This window comes from Geotrypetes seraphini, chromosome 19 (assembly GCF_902459505.1).
Source record: "Geotrypetes seraphini chromosome 19, aGeoSer1.1, whole genome shotgun sequence".
In the NCBI taxonomy this organism is placed as follows: Eukaryota; Metazoa; Chordata; class Amphibia; order Gymnophiona; family Dermophiidae; genus Geotrypetes; species Geotrypetes seraphini.
In genome coordinates, this window is record NC_047102.1 from 7,526,902 (window position 1) to 7,544,823 (window position 17,922).

Below are 17,922 nucleotides of genomic sequence, written 5' to 3' on the forward strand. Positions count from 1 at the left end.
CTAAATGTGTACTGTAGACAAAACAGAAAATGCCTTGTTTCTGTTCTACCTGGATACAGTTCAAAACAGATATTACAACAGAATGCTGTTAACATAACTTAACTTTCTTTTTCTATACCGCCTTAATCAAAAGAATTCTAGGCGGTTTCCAAAAAAGAAAAACTGGACAATCAGTGAAATACAAAATAATAAGAAAAGGAATACAGCCTGTTATATTAAAAAGACATTAAAAATTTTAAATTAATGGAGTAAAATTAATTATATTAAAGATTAAAGCACAGATTAAGAGATAAATTTGTCAAATAATACTGTATTAATTCCTTATCTAAAAGCGCCATAGGACAGCATGGCTCCGCTGATATAATTACCCAACGTTCAAGAAGCACAATTCTGCAAGATTCACCTGCAAATTTTACAAGAGTGCCCTATTAAGTCTTTTGATTATCCTGTGCAGCTAACCTGTTAATGGGCATGGATGTTGTTTCAAAATGCCATCATGGAAGCCCAGACCAGATGTATTCCACATATTAAAAAAGGAGGCAAGATGAGAAAACAAGAACCAGCATGATTAAAATGTGAAGTGAAAAAGGCTATTACAGCCAAAAAAAACATCCTTTAAAGAATGAAAAAAGGATCTCAATGGAGAAAATAAGAAATGGCAAGTTAGATGCAAAACCATTAAAGGTTCTTTTTAATTTCTACCTGTTTATTTCTTTTCCGCCTTGAACTCTACTTCCAAACCTCAACATACCAGCAAAATGATGAAACAAACCTGTAACCTCCTCGAAGGTTGCGTAAAATCCATCAAAATTCTTGGATCCGTCAGACTCAAACAACAGATGCAGAGAATTCCCACTGCTTCTGATGGGAAGCGGGCGCTCGTTGCCACAGAAGCGCTTAATAACTCCAGCGTCAACATTATCCCCATCTCGAACTTCTACATAATCATATTGGCACATGTAGTCAAACTCCAGACTCAGCATAGCAAACCTGCGGCCAAAAGGGAGAGTGTTTACTGCTCAAAATATCCTGCCTGATTGACACTTGGTACAAAAGTTACAGATCTCTGAGTCTCATGCACTGCCATGTGGAACATCCAGGTTTCGTTCCTGAGCCCATCCTCCACTTCTCGGGCTGATTGAGGCCAGGGATGCCTCAAAAGAAACATTCGTAAACCTCTGCAGTATGGTTGAGGGTGCAGGGAGTCTGAGCCATTGCTCAACAGTGACACCTAGTGGCGCCATGGGCCCAATAGAAACTGTTAGTGATTGTATCTCAAACTAGAGAATGACACGGGGGACAAATTTTTCCCCATCCCCGCAAGAACTCAGTTTCCCCATCCCATCCCCAAGAGTTTTGTCGCTGTCTCCTCTCCCTGCCCCATTCCTGTAAGCTCAGCCTTAACTACACAAGCCTTGAACACTTAAGCTTTTAAAGTGTTTGAGGCTTGTGCAGATGAAGACGGAGCTTAGGCATTGGTGGAATGAGGCATTATGACATCACAATCTGAGCTCTAGAATGTGGCTACTTAGGATTTAAAGTGTTTGAGGCTTGTGCGGAAGAGGATGGAGCTTGAAGGAATGGGGCAGGGGCAGGGACAGGAAACGAACTAGCGGGGATGGGAAAATGAGTTCCCGTGGAGACAGGGAAAAATTTGCCCCCGTGTCATTCTCTATCTCAAACCGTCTTCCCCTTTTCCTAGGTCTTATTGATCAAAAGAGCTGCAGCTGCCTCAAGGGGTCATGGCTTGATTTATGAGAGGAAAACAAAAAGTCAAATATTCAGACCCAGGACTCATCTACCTGCTTAGGATCATGCACCAAGGGCCAATGACAGGAGGAAAAGCCAAAGGTCACAATATGATGATCCTTTAGCAGCTCTATCCCAGGCTTAAAAAGCCTGAGCTGTTTAAAGAGGTCTGACATACTGGGAGACTTGCAGAGAAAACCCAGGATCTTCCTTATTAGGTATTATATCTGATATGGTTTGTCCAGCAGGAGGTGGTTTATTAGCACAGACAGCTCTTAAATATTTGATGCCTTTCACGGTGACTGGTACGTGAACTCATTTGCCTTGAGATCGATTAGGGGAAGCGAAATAAAAACCTGAGAGGGGGAATTCAGAGCAGTAATGAGGCCCCCCGGACTTCTGGCCTTTCATGACCCCTGCGATTCCCTATCGCTTATCAATATGCTGGAGAGCATTTCAGTAGACGTGTTCCATTTTAACACATCCTTTCATCTAAGCAGGGAGTAAGAATATCCGAAACAAAGAAACCCGGTGACCGTGTAGGAGAAAAAGGGAACAGAGAGGAAGAGGGGAAGAAAGAAAGCATTAGGTTGGGAAAGGAAGATAAAGTATTATAATATTCACTGTTGAAGAACAGAAATAAAGAAAGAAGAGCCGAATTTGAAACAGAAAAGAGAGACAGAAAACAAAATTCGAGTAAAAGCATAGCCAGAGAAGGGGACGGACCTCCTCTCGTATGAGGAAAGACTAAAAAGGCTAGGGCTCTTCAGCTTGGAAAAGAGACGGCTGAGGGGAGATAGGATTGAAGTCTACAAAACCTTGAGTGGAGTAGAACGGGTACAAGTGGATCGATTTTTCACTCGGTCAAAAATTACAAAGACTAGGGGGCTCTCAATGAAATTACAGGGAAATACTTTTAAAAGCAACTTATTGTGTTTTATATTCTAGAAGAGATCAAACCGGCTATGTCACTCGAAGCCCAAATGATGAAGTTACGACTGTCTTATTTTGGTCACACCATCGGAAGAGAGAGATCACTGGAGAAGGACATCATGTTTGGGAAGATCGAAGGAACCAGACGAAGAGGGCGACCTGGAATCAGATGGCTGGACACGAACAACCATGGAGATGATGCTGGAGGACCTTTCCGGACTAGCTCAAAACTGATTTCTTTTTAGATCTGCAATTCATCAAATCGCTAGGACTCGAGCATGAGTCGACCGGAGAGATCACTGGAGAAGGACATCATGTTTTGTAAGATCGAAGGAACCAGGCAAAGAGGGCAACCTGCAATCAAATGACTGGACACGTTGAAAACAACCATGGAGATGATGCTGGAAGACCTTTCCAGACTAGCACACAACCAATTTTTTTTTTTAGATCCACAATTCATCAAGTTGCTAGGACTTGAGCACGAGCCGATGGGAGAGATCACTGGAGAAGGATATCATGTTTGGGAAGATCGAAGGAACCAGGCGAAGAGGGCGACCTGCAATCAAATGGCTGGACACGTTGAAAACAACCATGGGGATGACGATGGAGGACCTTTCTGGACTAGCACAAATCTGATTTCTCTTTAGATCCGCAATTCATCAAGTCACTAGGGCTTGAGCACGAGTCGATGGCACCTTACAACAATGACATTGTGTTATATTACATATATATAATAATCGGTCTTATTTTTAAGAGTCATCCCTGAACTTTGGAAGGAGAGGGATATCAATTTGACAAATAAACAAATAAATATGCATTCTAGGACCTGTAGTCTTGTGCATTTCATCGAGACGTAAAGAAAAGGCACAAGAATGCTTCGGGAGAATAGCTCAAAACCTAGTCCTAGTGTTCAGACCCCCAGGACTCGCAATTCTCCTTCTTTTTATTAGCTGTAGATTTATTTTCTAGACAAAACAACATTCCTTTTTTTATTTTTTTTTTCTACTGTTGTGGCTAGAAAATAAATCCACTGCCTGCATGATTTCAGCAGGCAAACGGAAATATAACCACCATCTGTTGCAATGGATCTGTTCTCTTCTAATAGCAGAAGAAATCCGGCGACAGCTGTCCTTCTCCACATAGGCACAGCCTGTGCTCGGAAGCAGGGCACACAGTTCCCCCTAAATGTTTACCGCCTCAGCTTTGCAGGTCTCGATGTCGACTGCCACTTAGAATATCTGTCTACACTGAGGCCAGGACCCCGTACTTCAAAAAAATAAACACTGTTGCACTTCGGGCGATAGAAGGATTTCCGATAATTGTACTAGTGGTTATGGAGATACTGATAATCTCTTGTGACCGCGTGCAGAACATGAAGACATAGTAAATGACAGCAGATGGAGACCCGAATGGTCCATCCAATCTGACCAACATTCACGTTCCTTATACGTCAATATGTAGATTGTCTTTTCTTGATAGACCAAGTCGCTAACGCCCGGAACAAGACAGAAGCCAGCATTGTGATGGACATGGCAACAGAGCAGAGGGGCACCTTACAGGACACTGCTGTGAACTTCACATAAAGGATGCCAGATAAACAACTCACCAGAACTCCCTTATAGGATATGATGAGCCCCCCCCCAAACCCACCCTACCCACTGGTCTACCACCCTAATAGCCCTTATGGCTGCAGGTGACACATATATGGAAGTACAGTAGGGTTTGGGGGGGGTTGGTGGGCGCACAAGTTCCATCTGCATGTAGTGGTTAGAGTGGGCCTGGGTCCACCTCTCTATGGTCAACTAGCCCACTCCCCAGTCTATTTAAGAGGCCTGTGTGCAGCTCTATTAGGCTTTCCTATGCCAAGTGTTGATGTTCTGGAGACAGGTATGTACGTTTTTATTCCGATCTTTGTGGGGGGGGGGGGTGAGGGGGTTAGTGAACACTGGGAGAGTGTGTGGGGGGGGGTCTTTACTTTGTCTCTGCAGTGGTTATCTGGTCACTTTGGATACCTTTTTGGCACTTATACCTGTTTTTACATCGTCTAACTCAACGTCCAGGATGTCTAGCAAAACATTCGATTATCCCTGCAGGACGACCCACCTGCCACCCCAACCACTCCTCCAAATATGCCCTTTACAGGGCACAGCGGCATTCAGAGGCCTAAATAGTTCCTGGAAACGTCAAAAAAATAGGTTTGATTATCGGCACTTGGACGGCCTTCTTTTAGGCCGATAACCCGCAAGATCCAAGACGGTAAAAGACAGCACAGCAGTTGAGAGAGGTCTGTAATCAAAATTCGTTTCACATCGCGCTTCAAAGCATAACAGCATGGAGGCGCCATTGAGTGTGATCATCGATCATCCGCTAGTTGCCATTTATAGAATCCTGCCTAGTAGCGTCTAAGCGGTCTTAGGTGTTGGTAGGCGATGAACTCTTTGGCGCCCTCCCATTTATGCCAGGGGTTTCTTGGCCTAAATAAACAGGGTTACCAGATTATACGTCAATAATATCCGGTCCTCCTAGACCCACCTACCTGATCAGTTCCACCCATCCCCACCCCTAAATGCCTCAGCTTCGCTCTCAGCCTTGCTCTCCCCCCCCCCCCCCGCTGCCTGGTCGTCGGGCAGGAAGGCATCCGCGCATGCACGTGTGAACATGACATCACCGCGTTGCCCCCTCCTGACATCATCACTTTGATGTCTGCGCATGCACGGAGGTACTCCAAATGGGGCCTGAGCCGCCATTAGGGGGGGGGGGGGGTGTCGGAAGAGGAGAAGCATGGAGAGGAAAATAGGTGCCGGCTGACTGCCTACAGGACGTGCCGTAAAGTGCCTATGGAGGTATGATTCACGTCAAAGGTAGGCGCCGGAAATGTAGACTTTGAAAAGCCTGGCTTACATTTCTGGCGCCTTCTACCTTTGCTGGAGGCCGACAGTGGCGCCATTGAGACAACCCAGCCCCTAGTGGTTTAGTGCACGCTAATCTTAAGAAGGGTTATTTTACCACAAGGCGTGCTACTTTAGCGCAGGGTCCCGTTCTATCCAGTGAGGAGGGGACAAAGCTGAAAACGTATCAACGCATTACGTGTGTAAGAAACTGCCGGTGATGGGTTCTGGCAGCTCTTTCAGACCAAATGAGTCAGCAAGATCCTGATTGTTAAAAAAAACCATTAATAAAGAGCCCTGGGAACGCAGGCGTGCCTGTTAAACCATCAACCACTACAATAAGACAGCAGAACATTCCTTCTCAACTAGCGTGCCTTTGTTTCCGTGAACACAAGCACAAAAGGGCTGAATGTCAGATTATTGTTTCTGAAGAAACTGATGATTTTATTGTGTGTTTGTACAAAATTATTGCATGTGCCTGCATTTGTATGATATTTAGCATCCATGCTAAAGCGCCCATAGAAGGACCTCTGCATTTTTTTTAAAACCTGCCTAGGAATAGGCGGGGAAGATTTTTTTTTTTTTTTTTTTTTAATAAATTTTTTTATATACGGCATATGAAACATTTTTAACTTTCTATCAAGTTTTGCCTGTTAATGTTTTAAATGTGAACATGTGTTCTTATAGATATAATTTTAATGTTTTTATCGTTCATACCATACCCCTGATGCAGGTGCCCTTTGAAAGGTGGCCACCATCAGTCGCTGGTGTCTATGAGGTTTGAATAGAAGTTTCACTTTTGACATACTGGGATCTGCGCTATGGTTTCTACGCTTCTGGTTTCTCCTGGCCAGGACTGTTTATTAGTTATTCATGACAAAAATCCTAAAATTCTGTTGGCCCCCAGGACTTGCTTGGGAACCACTGATCTAACCACTGTGTCTGTGTATGGCCGTTTGGTGGAGGATGGGCAGGGGAGGGCTTCAATGGCTGGGAGGGTGTAGATGGGCTGGAGTAAGTCTTAACAGAGATTTCGGCAGTTGGAACCCAAGCACAGTACCGGGTAAAGCTTTGGATTCTCGCCCAGAAATAGCTAAGAAGAAATAAAAAAAAAAATTTTAAATTGAATCAGGTTGGGCAGACTGGATGGACCATTCGGGTCTTTATCTGCCGTCATCTACTATGTTACTATATTACTATATTTTGCCCAGCACTCTACCCCTTTTGGACTTCCAGGTCTATTTAAATTTTAAACCAAGACTGGGAACCTAGTGCCATGCGCTTTCATTTATGACTACATGGCGATTTTACCCCAATTTTATATCTCTTTATCCTCTTTCCTCTCCTCTCCCCTCCCCTGGGCCCAGAGCTATGTAAGAACATAAGAGTTGCCATACTGGGATAGACTGAAGGTCCATCAAACCCAGTATGCTGTTTCCAACAGTGGCCAAGCCAGGTCCCAAGTACCTGACAAGAAGATCCTTCTGGAACCCTGCAATCTCAGGTCCTGAATCCATCCACTAGGTGTCACCCATGAGCAATGATTTCAATACTCTCGTGTTTTTCACTATTGAGGATTTCATCTTCTTCAAATGTGTAGTAATTTGTAGAAATCCCTCCTAAGAGTACCTTAATTCAATGATAAATCCGGGCTTCCCATGAATGGTCCATTCACAGTGGGCATCTACAGGGTAACTCTCCAGTAAGATCTCACCTCGAGACGCATGAATGTCCTCACCACACCCTGAGAGAAAGCAAAAAAACCCATGAGGACTACACCAAACCCCTCACGCACCACGAACGCATGAGCAGCAGTCACCTGCTGATAACCCTTGTGCAAACAGCAGGTTTTTCATGTGGAAATGACCTGAGAAATGTGAAATTCAACACCAACAGTGTAAGAATGTATTTCTCTGTGCCAAAATGTGCAAATGACTATGAACCGTGGAGCCCACTGTCATTAACGAGCAGTATGAACCAGGTGAGACTCTGAAAAATGTACCACAGCCCAAGAAGCGGTCACATACACACACACACATCCGTTCTGCTCTGTGAATGGTAAAGCAGTCAGTGTCAGCTCCGGAAGCTGGTAAGATGGCACGGAGCCAGAGCAGAGACCTGATGCCCATCCAGCCTGAGAAAGTACGGTTACTGGACGTCTGAATTTCCCCGGACATGTCTGGATGGCTTTTCAAAACCAGGCACATCGCGTCGGTTAGGAGAGCATCTGCACAGATGCCACGCGATGGTGTCATGTGCACGGGTGCGTGTGCACACGTGACGTCACCGGGTTGAATCTGCATGTGCGCGGATGTCCTGCCCGATGAGAGCAGGCAGCGGGGGGAAGGGGGGGCTGGGGCGTGATGGGGCGGGGATATGTAGAACTGGGCGGGCCTGGGGGGCGGGTCTAGGGGGCCCAGATTTTCCAAACGGAAAATCTGGTAACCCTATGAGAAAGCAAACAGCACCTGCCAAATACCAAACTTGTCTGCGTTATCATAAAGCTCACCAGCACCGTCAGGTTCAGCCAATCAGATCACTCGGTCACCGGCACAGGCGGCTGCTCCCACCACAGCCTCCCCTGAGTGGAGCATCAGAGCTCAGCTTGAAGCGCTGGAGGTCATCGGGGTACTTACTCATGCAGTCGCCTCCGTACCAGCCCCCTCGGCACTCGGCGCAGTACCTTCCCTTAATGTAGAAGTCATCGAGCTTTCCGCCCCAGGAGCCGTTGTGGCACGTTTTACAGTTCTCGAAAATGGTACAACCTGGGATGGACGAGACAGAAGGACAAGCATTGTGAGAGACATCTCCTGCTCAAAAGAAAGAGACAGCGCTAAGGGTCTTTTCATTTACTAAAGCTTTTTCCCGTCGACACATAAATCAGGCCTTCAGGGACTACCACAGCTCTTCATGCGCCAGTGGAACTGGGCCTCATCCTGGTCTCCTGTTACTGGAAGGCTTTTTAGAATGATAAGAGAACCTTATCGATAAAGGCCAAATTGTCCATCCAGAGCATCTACTAATTCCTCCTCTCCCTATTGGCTAACGCTCTTTAAACCTGCTTTGTGATGTCATAGAAACACAGATACAACAAAGAAGTCGTGAGGATGAGATGTCAATAATTTAGCCACGGGTGCAAAGTTCACTTTACTGAAAGTAGCACTGCGAGGACTCAAAGACTCAACACAGACAGTGTTTTGGCATCTTTGCCTTCGTCAAGAGTCTCAACGGAAGCAAAAGAGCCAGGGTTGTCTTCCGGGCCCAGAACCCCTGCTCCTGAACGTGTGGGACAGCTCCGTCTTCCACTGTGTAGGTTTCTCTTGGATTTGTTACACGCTGTTAGCTCAAGGATGTTACCTGGATGGATTAAGCAGGAATCACATTCGTTTTCCTCATTTCTGCAGCAGGGAATGGTGTACCCGACTTTCTGTTTTCCCCCGGGACAGATGCATTGAATCTGATCGTATTCACAGCATTCACGGCACATAATGTTCCACTCGGCACCAGGACAATTTTCATTGATGACGGTGTACTCTGAAACAAGAACAAAGAAAGGATGGATGGAGTGCATAAGAGAAGGAAGAAAGGGGAGCCAAGGATCAGGGGACACATTTCCCATTTCAGTTTTGGCTTTCGTATGTGCTCTTGGTCCTTGGTGGTGTTTTTTGAATGCTTCTGGCAAATATATACCCCATGCAGTTTACTTCAAAATATTCGGTTCATGCAGTCTAAACATTTTTTCCAGTAAACCCATAGTAATCGCGTTTGTCTACAGTAAAATCCAGAATGAAAATCCCTGTTATGGGAACCTAATACGTGATAGTAGATGTCAGCAGCTAAGGAGCATTTATCCTGGCCACTCTGCCTAGTTACCGCTCATCCTACACAACTTCACCCAAGAATGTCCTCAACATCGTCACTGCTCATGCAATCAGGAGAGACCACCTGTTCTCCATCTGCAAGAAAGGGCTCGCCCTCTTCCCTCCTGAGGAATACAGGAAAGCACACACTGCCCCTCTCTCCTTCAGGTCACATGTGAGCAAGAAATGACAATTTCAATATCAATATCTACCTATCTATATCTAGATCAATCAATCTATCTAATATATATGTAAGAAGGTTCTTCAAAAAGTTTCTGCAGTTCAGCATGGAATGTTGCTACTCTTTGGGTTTTGGCCAGGTACTAGTGACCTGGATTGGCCACCGTGAGAACGGGCTACTGAGCTTGATGGACCATTGGTCTGACCCAGTAAGGCCATTCTTATGTTCTTATGTATCTTTAGTAGGAGTTGAAGCTGCCCGAGTGCTGGTCATACTGATTACAGAACGTCCACCGCTCTCCCAGATCCCTCCTGCAGACATGTGACTATTCCATTTCACAAAAAAAAGACCAAAATCAAATAAATAAGCAACTTGGCCTAGCTCTAAGACAAACAAGTAGTCAGAGGAAGAAAATCTCTGGAATGTTCTTGTTTACAAGATTCAGGCCAGTGTTGACATCACCTCAAAGGAACCGAAGCCCTGGCACAATGAGTCCTGAAGATCAAAGGCAGGGAGCACTGCAGAGGGCCAAAGTGACCCCCTCCAAAGCCATTCCCTTCTGCCCTGCTCTTCGCTGCGTGCAGAAGAGAGCAAGAGATAGAAAAGGAGACAAAGAGACTACCAGTAAAAGTGACAGAGAGAAACACCAGGAACACAGCAAGAGAGATACAGAGAGAGACTCGAGTGAGGCATGAGAGGCAACAAGGTGAGAGCAGGAGAGAGAGAAGGTGAGAGACAGCATGAGTGGCAACAGAAAGACAGAGAGAAACTACCATGAGAGACACAAGATGAGAGAGAGAGAAGGTGAGAGACAGAGGGTTAATGATAGATGAGCGACAGAATGAGAGAAACAAGTTGATAATAAAAGACAGAGAAAGAAGGTAAGAGACCAGAGTTAGATGGTAGGGGGGTGGCAAACTGGGCGATTCTGTGGGGAGACTTATGTTCCCACTAAGTGGAGTATGTGAGTAATCGCTCATATATATTACATGGTCGTTACATAGTCACTCACAAAAATACTGACCTGACCTGACTTTCAAACAAAATTAAACTATAAAAATTAAGGGGGTCTTTTACTAAGGCACGCGAAATGCTAATGCGTCCATAGAATGGCCGCGTTAGCATTTAGCACGCGCTAAGTCGGCTAGCGTGCTTTGTTAAAATACCCCCTAATTAAACGAAATTAAATCAATGACCATATGTGTGATGGGTTTTTGTCTTATATACAGTAATGCATTGCTAATACGGGGATCAAAAATTGTTGGTTTTTTGAACTTGTTGCGCACACGAGAAAAAAATTTTTCACGTACCCAGCCACTCCTTAGAGGAAGCATTGGTTTGGACATCTGCCCAGCCTATATTATAAACGAGGCGACCCTTCCTTTGTAAAATGTACTGACTGCGTGGCTAAACACCCAGCTGGATATGGGTAGCTTCCCTCAATATTTGGGTAATATTGTACTAACACCTGTCCCCAAAAATCCAAAAGGAAACATGGAAGAAGCTTGCAATTATCGAACGTTATAGAGGTTACTCAACGTTGAATCAATACGATAGCCTACATCCTTCTCAATCTGGCTTTCATGGATGAGTAAAGGCCAAAATTGATCTCTCATGAGCCTTCGATCTAATGGATCACAAACTCACGTTTACAGCACTAAGGTCCCCTTTTACGAAGCCGCATTAGGCTTTTTTATTGCCGGCCGTGGCAGTATTATCTCCGAAGCTCTTAGAATTCCTAGGAGATAGGACTGAGTTTTGAATTGGTTCTTGGGTTTCCTTTCATGTCGAATTTATAGTGTTAAGAAGGATAAAATCTTTTCTTTGTCTTGACGAGCCAACTGCCGGGTACCTCTCTATTTAATATCTTACTCAGATCACTGGATAGTTTAGAACTGAATTTTTGTATATATGCAGATGATATTAGAGTGTTGCTCCCAGTTAAAGAAAATCAGTCCCTAACCATTAATAGAATCTCAGAGTGCGTAACATAGGTTGAAGACTGGCCATCATCTCCATGTCTTAAATTAAATTGTAATAAAACAAAATTTCTGCGGATAGGCCCAATAGACCATCTCTGGCTGTCTCAATCTTTCACCAAAGGACTGGACAAATTTATATTTGACCATTATTCAAAAATTTGGGGAGTGGTAGTGGAAGGCTGTCTCACCTTAAAGGCCCAAGCGAAGTTTGTAACAAAGGACGCCTTTTTATAGTTGAAAAAACAACTTCAATTAGTAGAGAACACAGCCATTCGATTGATCTACGAAGGGGTGCTGGAACGTTCTCAGCCCAACCAAGAAGAGAATGACGTGGATATGGTTCAACCAATGATCTAATATCAACAACTGGGTGAATGAATAAACTAGATATTGTTCCAAGGTGGATATAACAACAAGCAACAAAAAGGAACAATAATATTATTGTTCCTTTTTGTTGCTTGTTGTTCAATCAATGATCTGACACAATGTCAAAAAACCTTGAATTTTGTTTCTGCAGATTGGCACTTGACGAAATAAGAGAGCACTCTTTTCAGCTACAGTGGCAAAATAATGCTCGGAATTTGTAAAACAGGGGTATCCATAGGAAAAACAACCCTTTCTACTGCTTTTGTTTCCCTCCAGTGATTTTATCAAACACTGAAACAACTTTGTGTGGGCTAAAACTGCAGTAACTGAACGGGGGGGGGGGGGGGGGGAGAGGTTGTGCTCTTTCACAGGGAAAGCAACAAATGTTCTCTTATTTCCCTGTCACCTTAAAACGGAAGCGTGTTTCTGGTGCAGAATTCAAAGATACAGAGGAAAGCCCCTCCCCCCCCCCCCCCCCCCCCCCGGTGTGCTCTCTCAGGTTTACACAGGCTTTGAGAAGCTCACAGGCATCCTCAGAAAAGCTGGTGTTTCGTTGCGCTCTCCGGTGTATGTACTATGTGCGGAGGGGCATTTTCGAAAGGAGGGCTAAGTCCGATTTTGGATGCTGCCCACAAGGCGTCCAAAAGTCAGGGCGGAGAAACGTCTATTTTTTTTTTTTTAAACAACTAGACGTTTAATTTACATGGCTTGGACGTCAGGAATTCCAACCTCAGGATGCCTAAGGCCCTCTTTTACGAAGACGCGCTAAGCGTTTTAGCGCGGATTTAGTGCACGCTAAATCGGCGTGTGCGCTAACCGCTAACGCGTCCACAGGATAACATGAACGCGTTAGCGCTTAGCGCACCTTTGTAAAAGAGGGGGGGGGGTAAGTTTTTCTTGCCCTTTTCAACCACAAAAGTTTCCAAGTTCAAACAGGTCCGAATCCAGACCATTTGGAATTGGGAGGGACCAGCATTGTAATGGACTGGCCACACAGACATGCCAACAGAGCAGTGGGGCACCTTACAGGGCACTGCTGTGAGCTTCACATAAAGGGTGCCAGGTGAACATCTCATCATAGCTCCCTTATACATTAATGCATGCTGAACCCTCCAAAACTCTCCCCAAACCACTATATCCACCTGTCTACCCCACCCCAATAGCCCTGATGGCTGCAGGTGGCCCCTATAAGGCAGTATAGTAGGGTTTGGGTGGCCTCACACTTTCCACCGTAAATGGAGCAGATTAGAGTGGCTTATGGGCCTGGGTCCTTCTCTCTATGGCTCAGTAGCCCACCCACCAGGCTACTTAACACCCCTGTGTGATGCTCTACTAGGATTTCCCATACCAAGTCCCGCTGTTCTGGAGACAGATTTGTACTGCTTCATTCAGATGTTGGGGGAGGGTCCAATGACCACTGGGGGAGGTTATTAATTAATCCCTCCAGTGGTCATCTGTTCAGTTTGAGTACCTTTTTAGCACTTAGACACTTTAAAAATAGGTCTAGCTCCAGATGTCTAAGTTCCATCCTGGGAAAGGTTCAATTATCAGCTTGATAAAAGGACCCCTAAGTGTTTTGAAAATGCTCCTAATAGTGTTTGAGAGAGAGAAGACCACCACGCCATGTATGAAATACACAAATTACATATTGCTCTCTCTATATTACTGTACATATTATGCTGAATATATTCAGTGGCGCAGCGAGGGCGAGAGGCTCCTCCGCAGATGCCTTCATCAGGGGATGGGTGGACACTGCCGTAGATGGCGCGCATTTGCCTCCAACGACGCTGCTTCGCCATCAGTCTGTTGACCCATATTTACTGCCGGTTTGTGTTCAGTCATCCACGGCAGTGTCCGTTCATCCCCTGACGAAGGCATCTACGGATGCTGAAACCGGGATCCTATTTGAGACATTCTAGGCGTTCCTAGACTTCGTCTACTTTCACCTCACAGGTTCTGGTTCTCTTTATGTGATTTTATATCCAAGATATAGATTTTGTTTTCAGTTTTTTTTATTATTGGTACAATAAAGTAACTGATTGGTTGACTAACCGACATCTCAGTGGCCTCTTTCCATTGTTTTTGAGGGAAAATCCTTCTTTCCCCTTCTTCTTTGCTTGTTCACTTAACCAGGGAGTTCCAGGCTGTTTAATGTGCCTCTGGCACTGATAACAGAAGAGGGAATTCAGTAAACAGCACAGAAAGGCAAGCTTTCTCCAACCCCTTCTTGCCCAAGGATGAAGGAACTGATGTAGAGTTGGTGGACCAGGGAGTCCCACTTTGCCTAAGATCAGCGACTTTGAGGAGACCCTGAGGGGAAGGCAGGAAAGAAGACCTGGGCACAGCTGGAAAATCCTGCGCTCATCCCTCATGGCTCATATATTTTTCCTTTTGGATACTGCATTTCCTCTGACTCTGCTAAAATCTCCCCCCTAGCAGAACAAGGGGAGCTGGTGTTCTCAAACCCCCTCCTTTGTTCCTTCCTCAGACTGACCCCCATTCAGTAAAAAATGCTTGCTTTTTTTGTTTCTAAAGTAATCAGAAAATAAATATCCCTCAGCACATCTCTTGACTTAGCAAATAGTGAGCGCTGCTGGTTTCCTCAAGGCACACGTGTGGAACCATAATAAAGAAAGCTCTACTTACAGTACCTCTGGGGTAGGAGTAGACGAGCAGCAGAGGCAGCAGGAGGGAGGCCAGCAGTGCCGGCTGCATCCTGGCCAGCAGAGACACTCTCTGAGGGTGCTGCTGAGACAGAGGCAGCAGCCCTCTCACCCGCCCATCTGGGGTCGGTCTCGTCCTCCCCAGCCCCGAGCTCGGGTTACACAGCAGCACTTGGGCGTCAGGAGCCTGGGTGACTACCTTAGCCAGAGCTTCATCTGGCGAACACTACGAGTTACGTCACCCCCGAAGGTTTGAGCCACTCTGCAGACCTCCCTTAACCGTTTGCAGCCTGGAGGGGGGGGAGTAAATCCACAGTGCGAAGGAAAAAAATAACAAACCGAAGTACTGTACAGTCAAACCTTGGTTTGCGAGCATAATTCGTTCCGGAAGCATGCTTGGAATCCAAAACACTCGTATATCAAAGCGAATTTCCCCAGAGGAAATAATGGAAACTCAGACGATTCGTTTCACAACCCCAAAACTTTAATACCAAATACTATACGTACTTGTATTGCAAGACCTCACTCATTTAGAACAGTCACTACACTTCCGCAGTGTCAGAGAGAGAAGAGCCATTGGCTCAGTTGTGATGATGTGATGTGTGTATACCGTATGTACTTGTTTTGCAGACCTTGCTTGTATATCAAGTTAAAATTGAATCAAATGTTTTGCTTGTCTTGCAAACCAAGTTACTTGAAATCCAAGGTATTACTGTACAATGAACAAACACTTCCTAAAAACGAAACAAAACAAAGAAAAGCAGATTCTCTGTTATCAGGAACTTAAGTCAGTGGTTCAAGAGGTGCAAGAAATTCTAAAGCCCGTCCAGTGGATGGCATCAGCTTTGTGAGAACTTGCCACCCCTGAACGAAACCTTTCATTCTCCTTCAGATTCGTGGGGCTTTTTTGTTCTTTTTTGAAGTTTTGAAAGGCAGCATTAGGCAAGAGATGCATTTCGGAACTCAAAAGATCAACCATTTTTATTGGACCAACTCTAAGAAGGGATCCGTGTGGGCAAGCGCACAAATCTCAAAAGGTAATGAATTTCCAGGATGTGACAACTTAAATTAATGTTGCACTATGTGTGCAGTACATGTGTTTGTAATAGCACACATTCTTAGGCAGTAATGAAATATTGCCTAATTAGAGATCCCAAAATTAATATCAGCTTGCAAAATATGGAAACAATTGTGTCCAAAAACACTCCCTTCTCTAGATCTGCTGAAACCCTTCAGTGGACTGGGAACGGGCATTTGCAGACACGCAGGCGCATAATCCAAAAACATAGACGTCCCCAAAAGCATCCTAAATCGGTACTTGGACGTCTTAATCGCCAGGTGCCGATAATTGAAATCATATTTCTGTAATCTAGATTGCTGTTCCAGCTAGAGAATGACACGGTGACAAAATTCATCACCGTTCCCGTCCCCGCGGGAAACCATCTTCATGTCATTCTTTAAGGAGAGAGGGAAGAATCACAACCACTGACCCACAAGCTTTGCTCTGAAGAATGCTGGTGTAGAAGGACCAAGGTTGAAACAGACACTACAGAATGACAGTCTCTGGTATCCAGAGCAGAGATCGTGATGTCATAATGCCTCATTCCACCAGTGCCTAAGAGCCAATCACATCAGTGATGTCACAATGGCTTCATTATCCTTGGCTCCCATAAGAATCAGAGTATGAATGGCCACAACCACTGACCCGCAAGCTTTTCTTTGAAGAATGCTGGTGTAGAAGGACCAAGGTTGAAACAGACACTACAGAATGACAGTCTCTGGTATCCAGAGCAGATATTGTGATGTCATAATGCCTCATTCCAAAAGTGCCTAAGAGCCAATCACATCAGTGATGTCACAATGGCTTCATTATCCTTGGCTCACATAAGAATCAGAGTATGAATGGCCACAACCACTGACCCGCAAGCTTTTCTTTGAAGAATGCTGGTGTAGAAGGACTGAGGTTGAAATAGACACTACAGAATGACAGTCTCTGGTATCCAGAGCAGATATTGTGATGTCATAATGCCTCATTCCAAAAGTGCCTAAGAGCCAATCACATCAGTGATGTCACAATGGCTTCATTATCCCTGGCTCACATAAGAATCAGAGTATGAATGGCCACAACCACTGACCCGCAAGCTTTGCTTTCAAGAATGCTGATGTAGAAGGACTGAGGTTGAGTAGCAACATTCTAGAGCTGAGATTGTGATGTCATAATGCCTCATTCCACCAGTGGCTAAGAGCCAACCTCAGCAGTGATGTCACAATGGCTTCATTATCCTAAACTTGGCTCACATAAGAATCAGTATGAATGGGCCCAGGTTGAAATAGACGCTAGAAAATGACATGGGATTATTTCCCGCGGTTATCCGCGGGGACGGAAACGGTGATGAATTTTGTCACCGTGTCATTCTCTAGTTCCAGCCTCTAAGTCCAGAGCACACGATGGTTGTGCTGGAGGCGTGTTATGGGCAGGCTTTGGGTGGTCTCAAGGGCGGGTTAGACATGGACGTCTTGCAGCGATAATCAAACATTTTTCAAGACATCCCGGATGGAACGTATAAGTTTGGAACTAGACCTGTTTTAGAAGGGTCTAAGTACCACAAAGATGCCCAAACTGACCAGACGACCACTGCGTGCATCAAGGTAAGACACCCCCACACTCCCCCGGTGCTCACTGACCCCCCCCCTTCCACCACAGAAAAATGAGAGCAAAAAGATCAAGTTTCAAGTTTATTAGATATTTGATTAATCGCCTATCACAATTACTAAGCGATGTACAAATAATAACATAAATTTCTAAAATGTACAAAAAATAAGAGGTAAACATTAACAACAATATAAAAATCATACCTGTTTCTAATATGGGGCACCGATAGACGCGATTCTCAAAAAAAACTTAGGCTTCTGGTTTTGTCCCCCTCCCCCTCCCTGAAAAATGTGTGAAGCAAAATGGTAACAGGCCAAAGCCACTGTGAGGTGCCCCCAATGTGTTGTCCGAAGCTGCCAAAGGAAAACCCTGCTTCTTGGTTCCCCTCTGCCAATTTGGCTCTCTGTAAGCCTGAGCCGCGCTGGTGTCACAGATCCAACCCTCGCAAGACCACCCTGCTGTTCAGCTCTTTGGCTGAAGCAGAATTGTGGTGGGGAACTAAAACCACACTCAGGGCATGAGATCACGGGCACCAGAGTGCAATTTCCAAGCGTTTTGGCAACCTGGTATTTGCAAAGTCCTGCGTTAATAAAACGTGGTGGGTGGCAAAGGGAAGAACAGTTTCACTGCTGCAAAGGAATGTGGGA

General features: G+C 45.1%; 1 protein-coding gene across 2 annotated transcripts in view; it reads right to left on the reverse strand.

Moving 5' to 3' along the window:
• LOC117352321 (inactive serine protease PAMR1-like) overlaps nucleotides 1-14,835 on the reverse strand; it is a 44,305-nt gene extending 29,470 nt beyond the window's left edge. The window contains exons 1-5 of one of the 2 annotated variants that reach the window (XM_033928743.1): nucleotides 14,611-14,835; nucleotides 8,928-9,104; nucleotides 8,207-8,335; nucleotides 7,200-7,314; nucleotides 773-990 (exon numbers count right to left, since the gene is read on the reverse strand). In XM_033928743.1, the coding sequence (XP_033784634.1) occupies nucleotides 773-990; nucleotides 7,200-7,314; nucleotides 8,207-8,335; nucleotides 8,928-9,104; nucleotides 14,611-14,674 (703 nt within the window). In that variant the 5' untranslated portion in view covers nucleotides 14,675-14,835. Of the gene's footprint in view, nucleotides 1-772; nucleotides 991-7,199; nucleotides 7,315-8,206; nucleotides 8,336-8,927; nucleotides 9,105-14,605 lie in introns of both variants that reach the window. The other variant, XM_033928744.1, reaches the window with a different exon arrangement.
• Nucleotides 14,836-17,922: the final 3,087 nt, after the last annotated feature.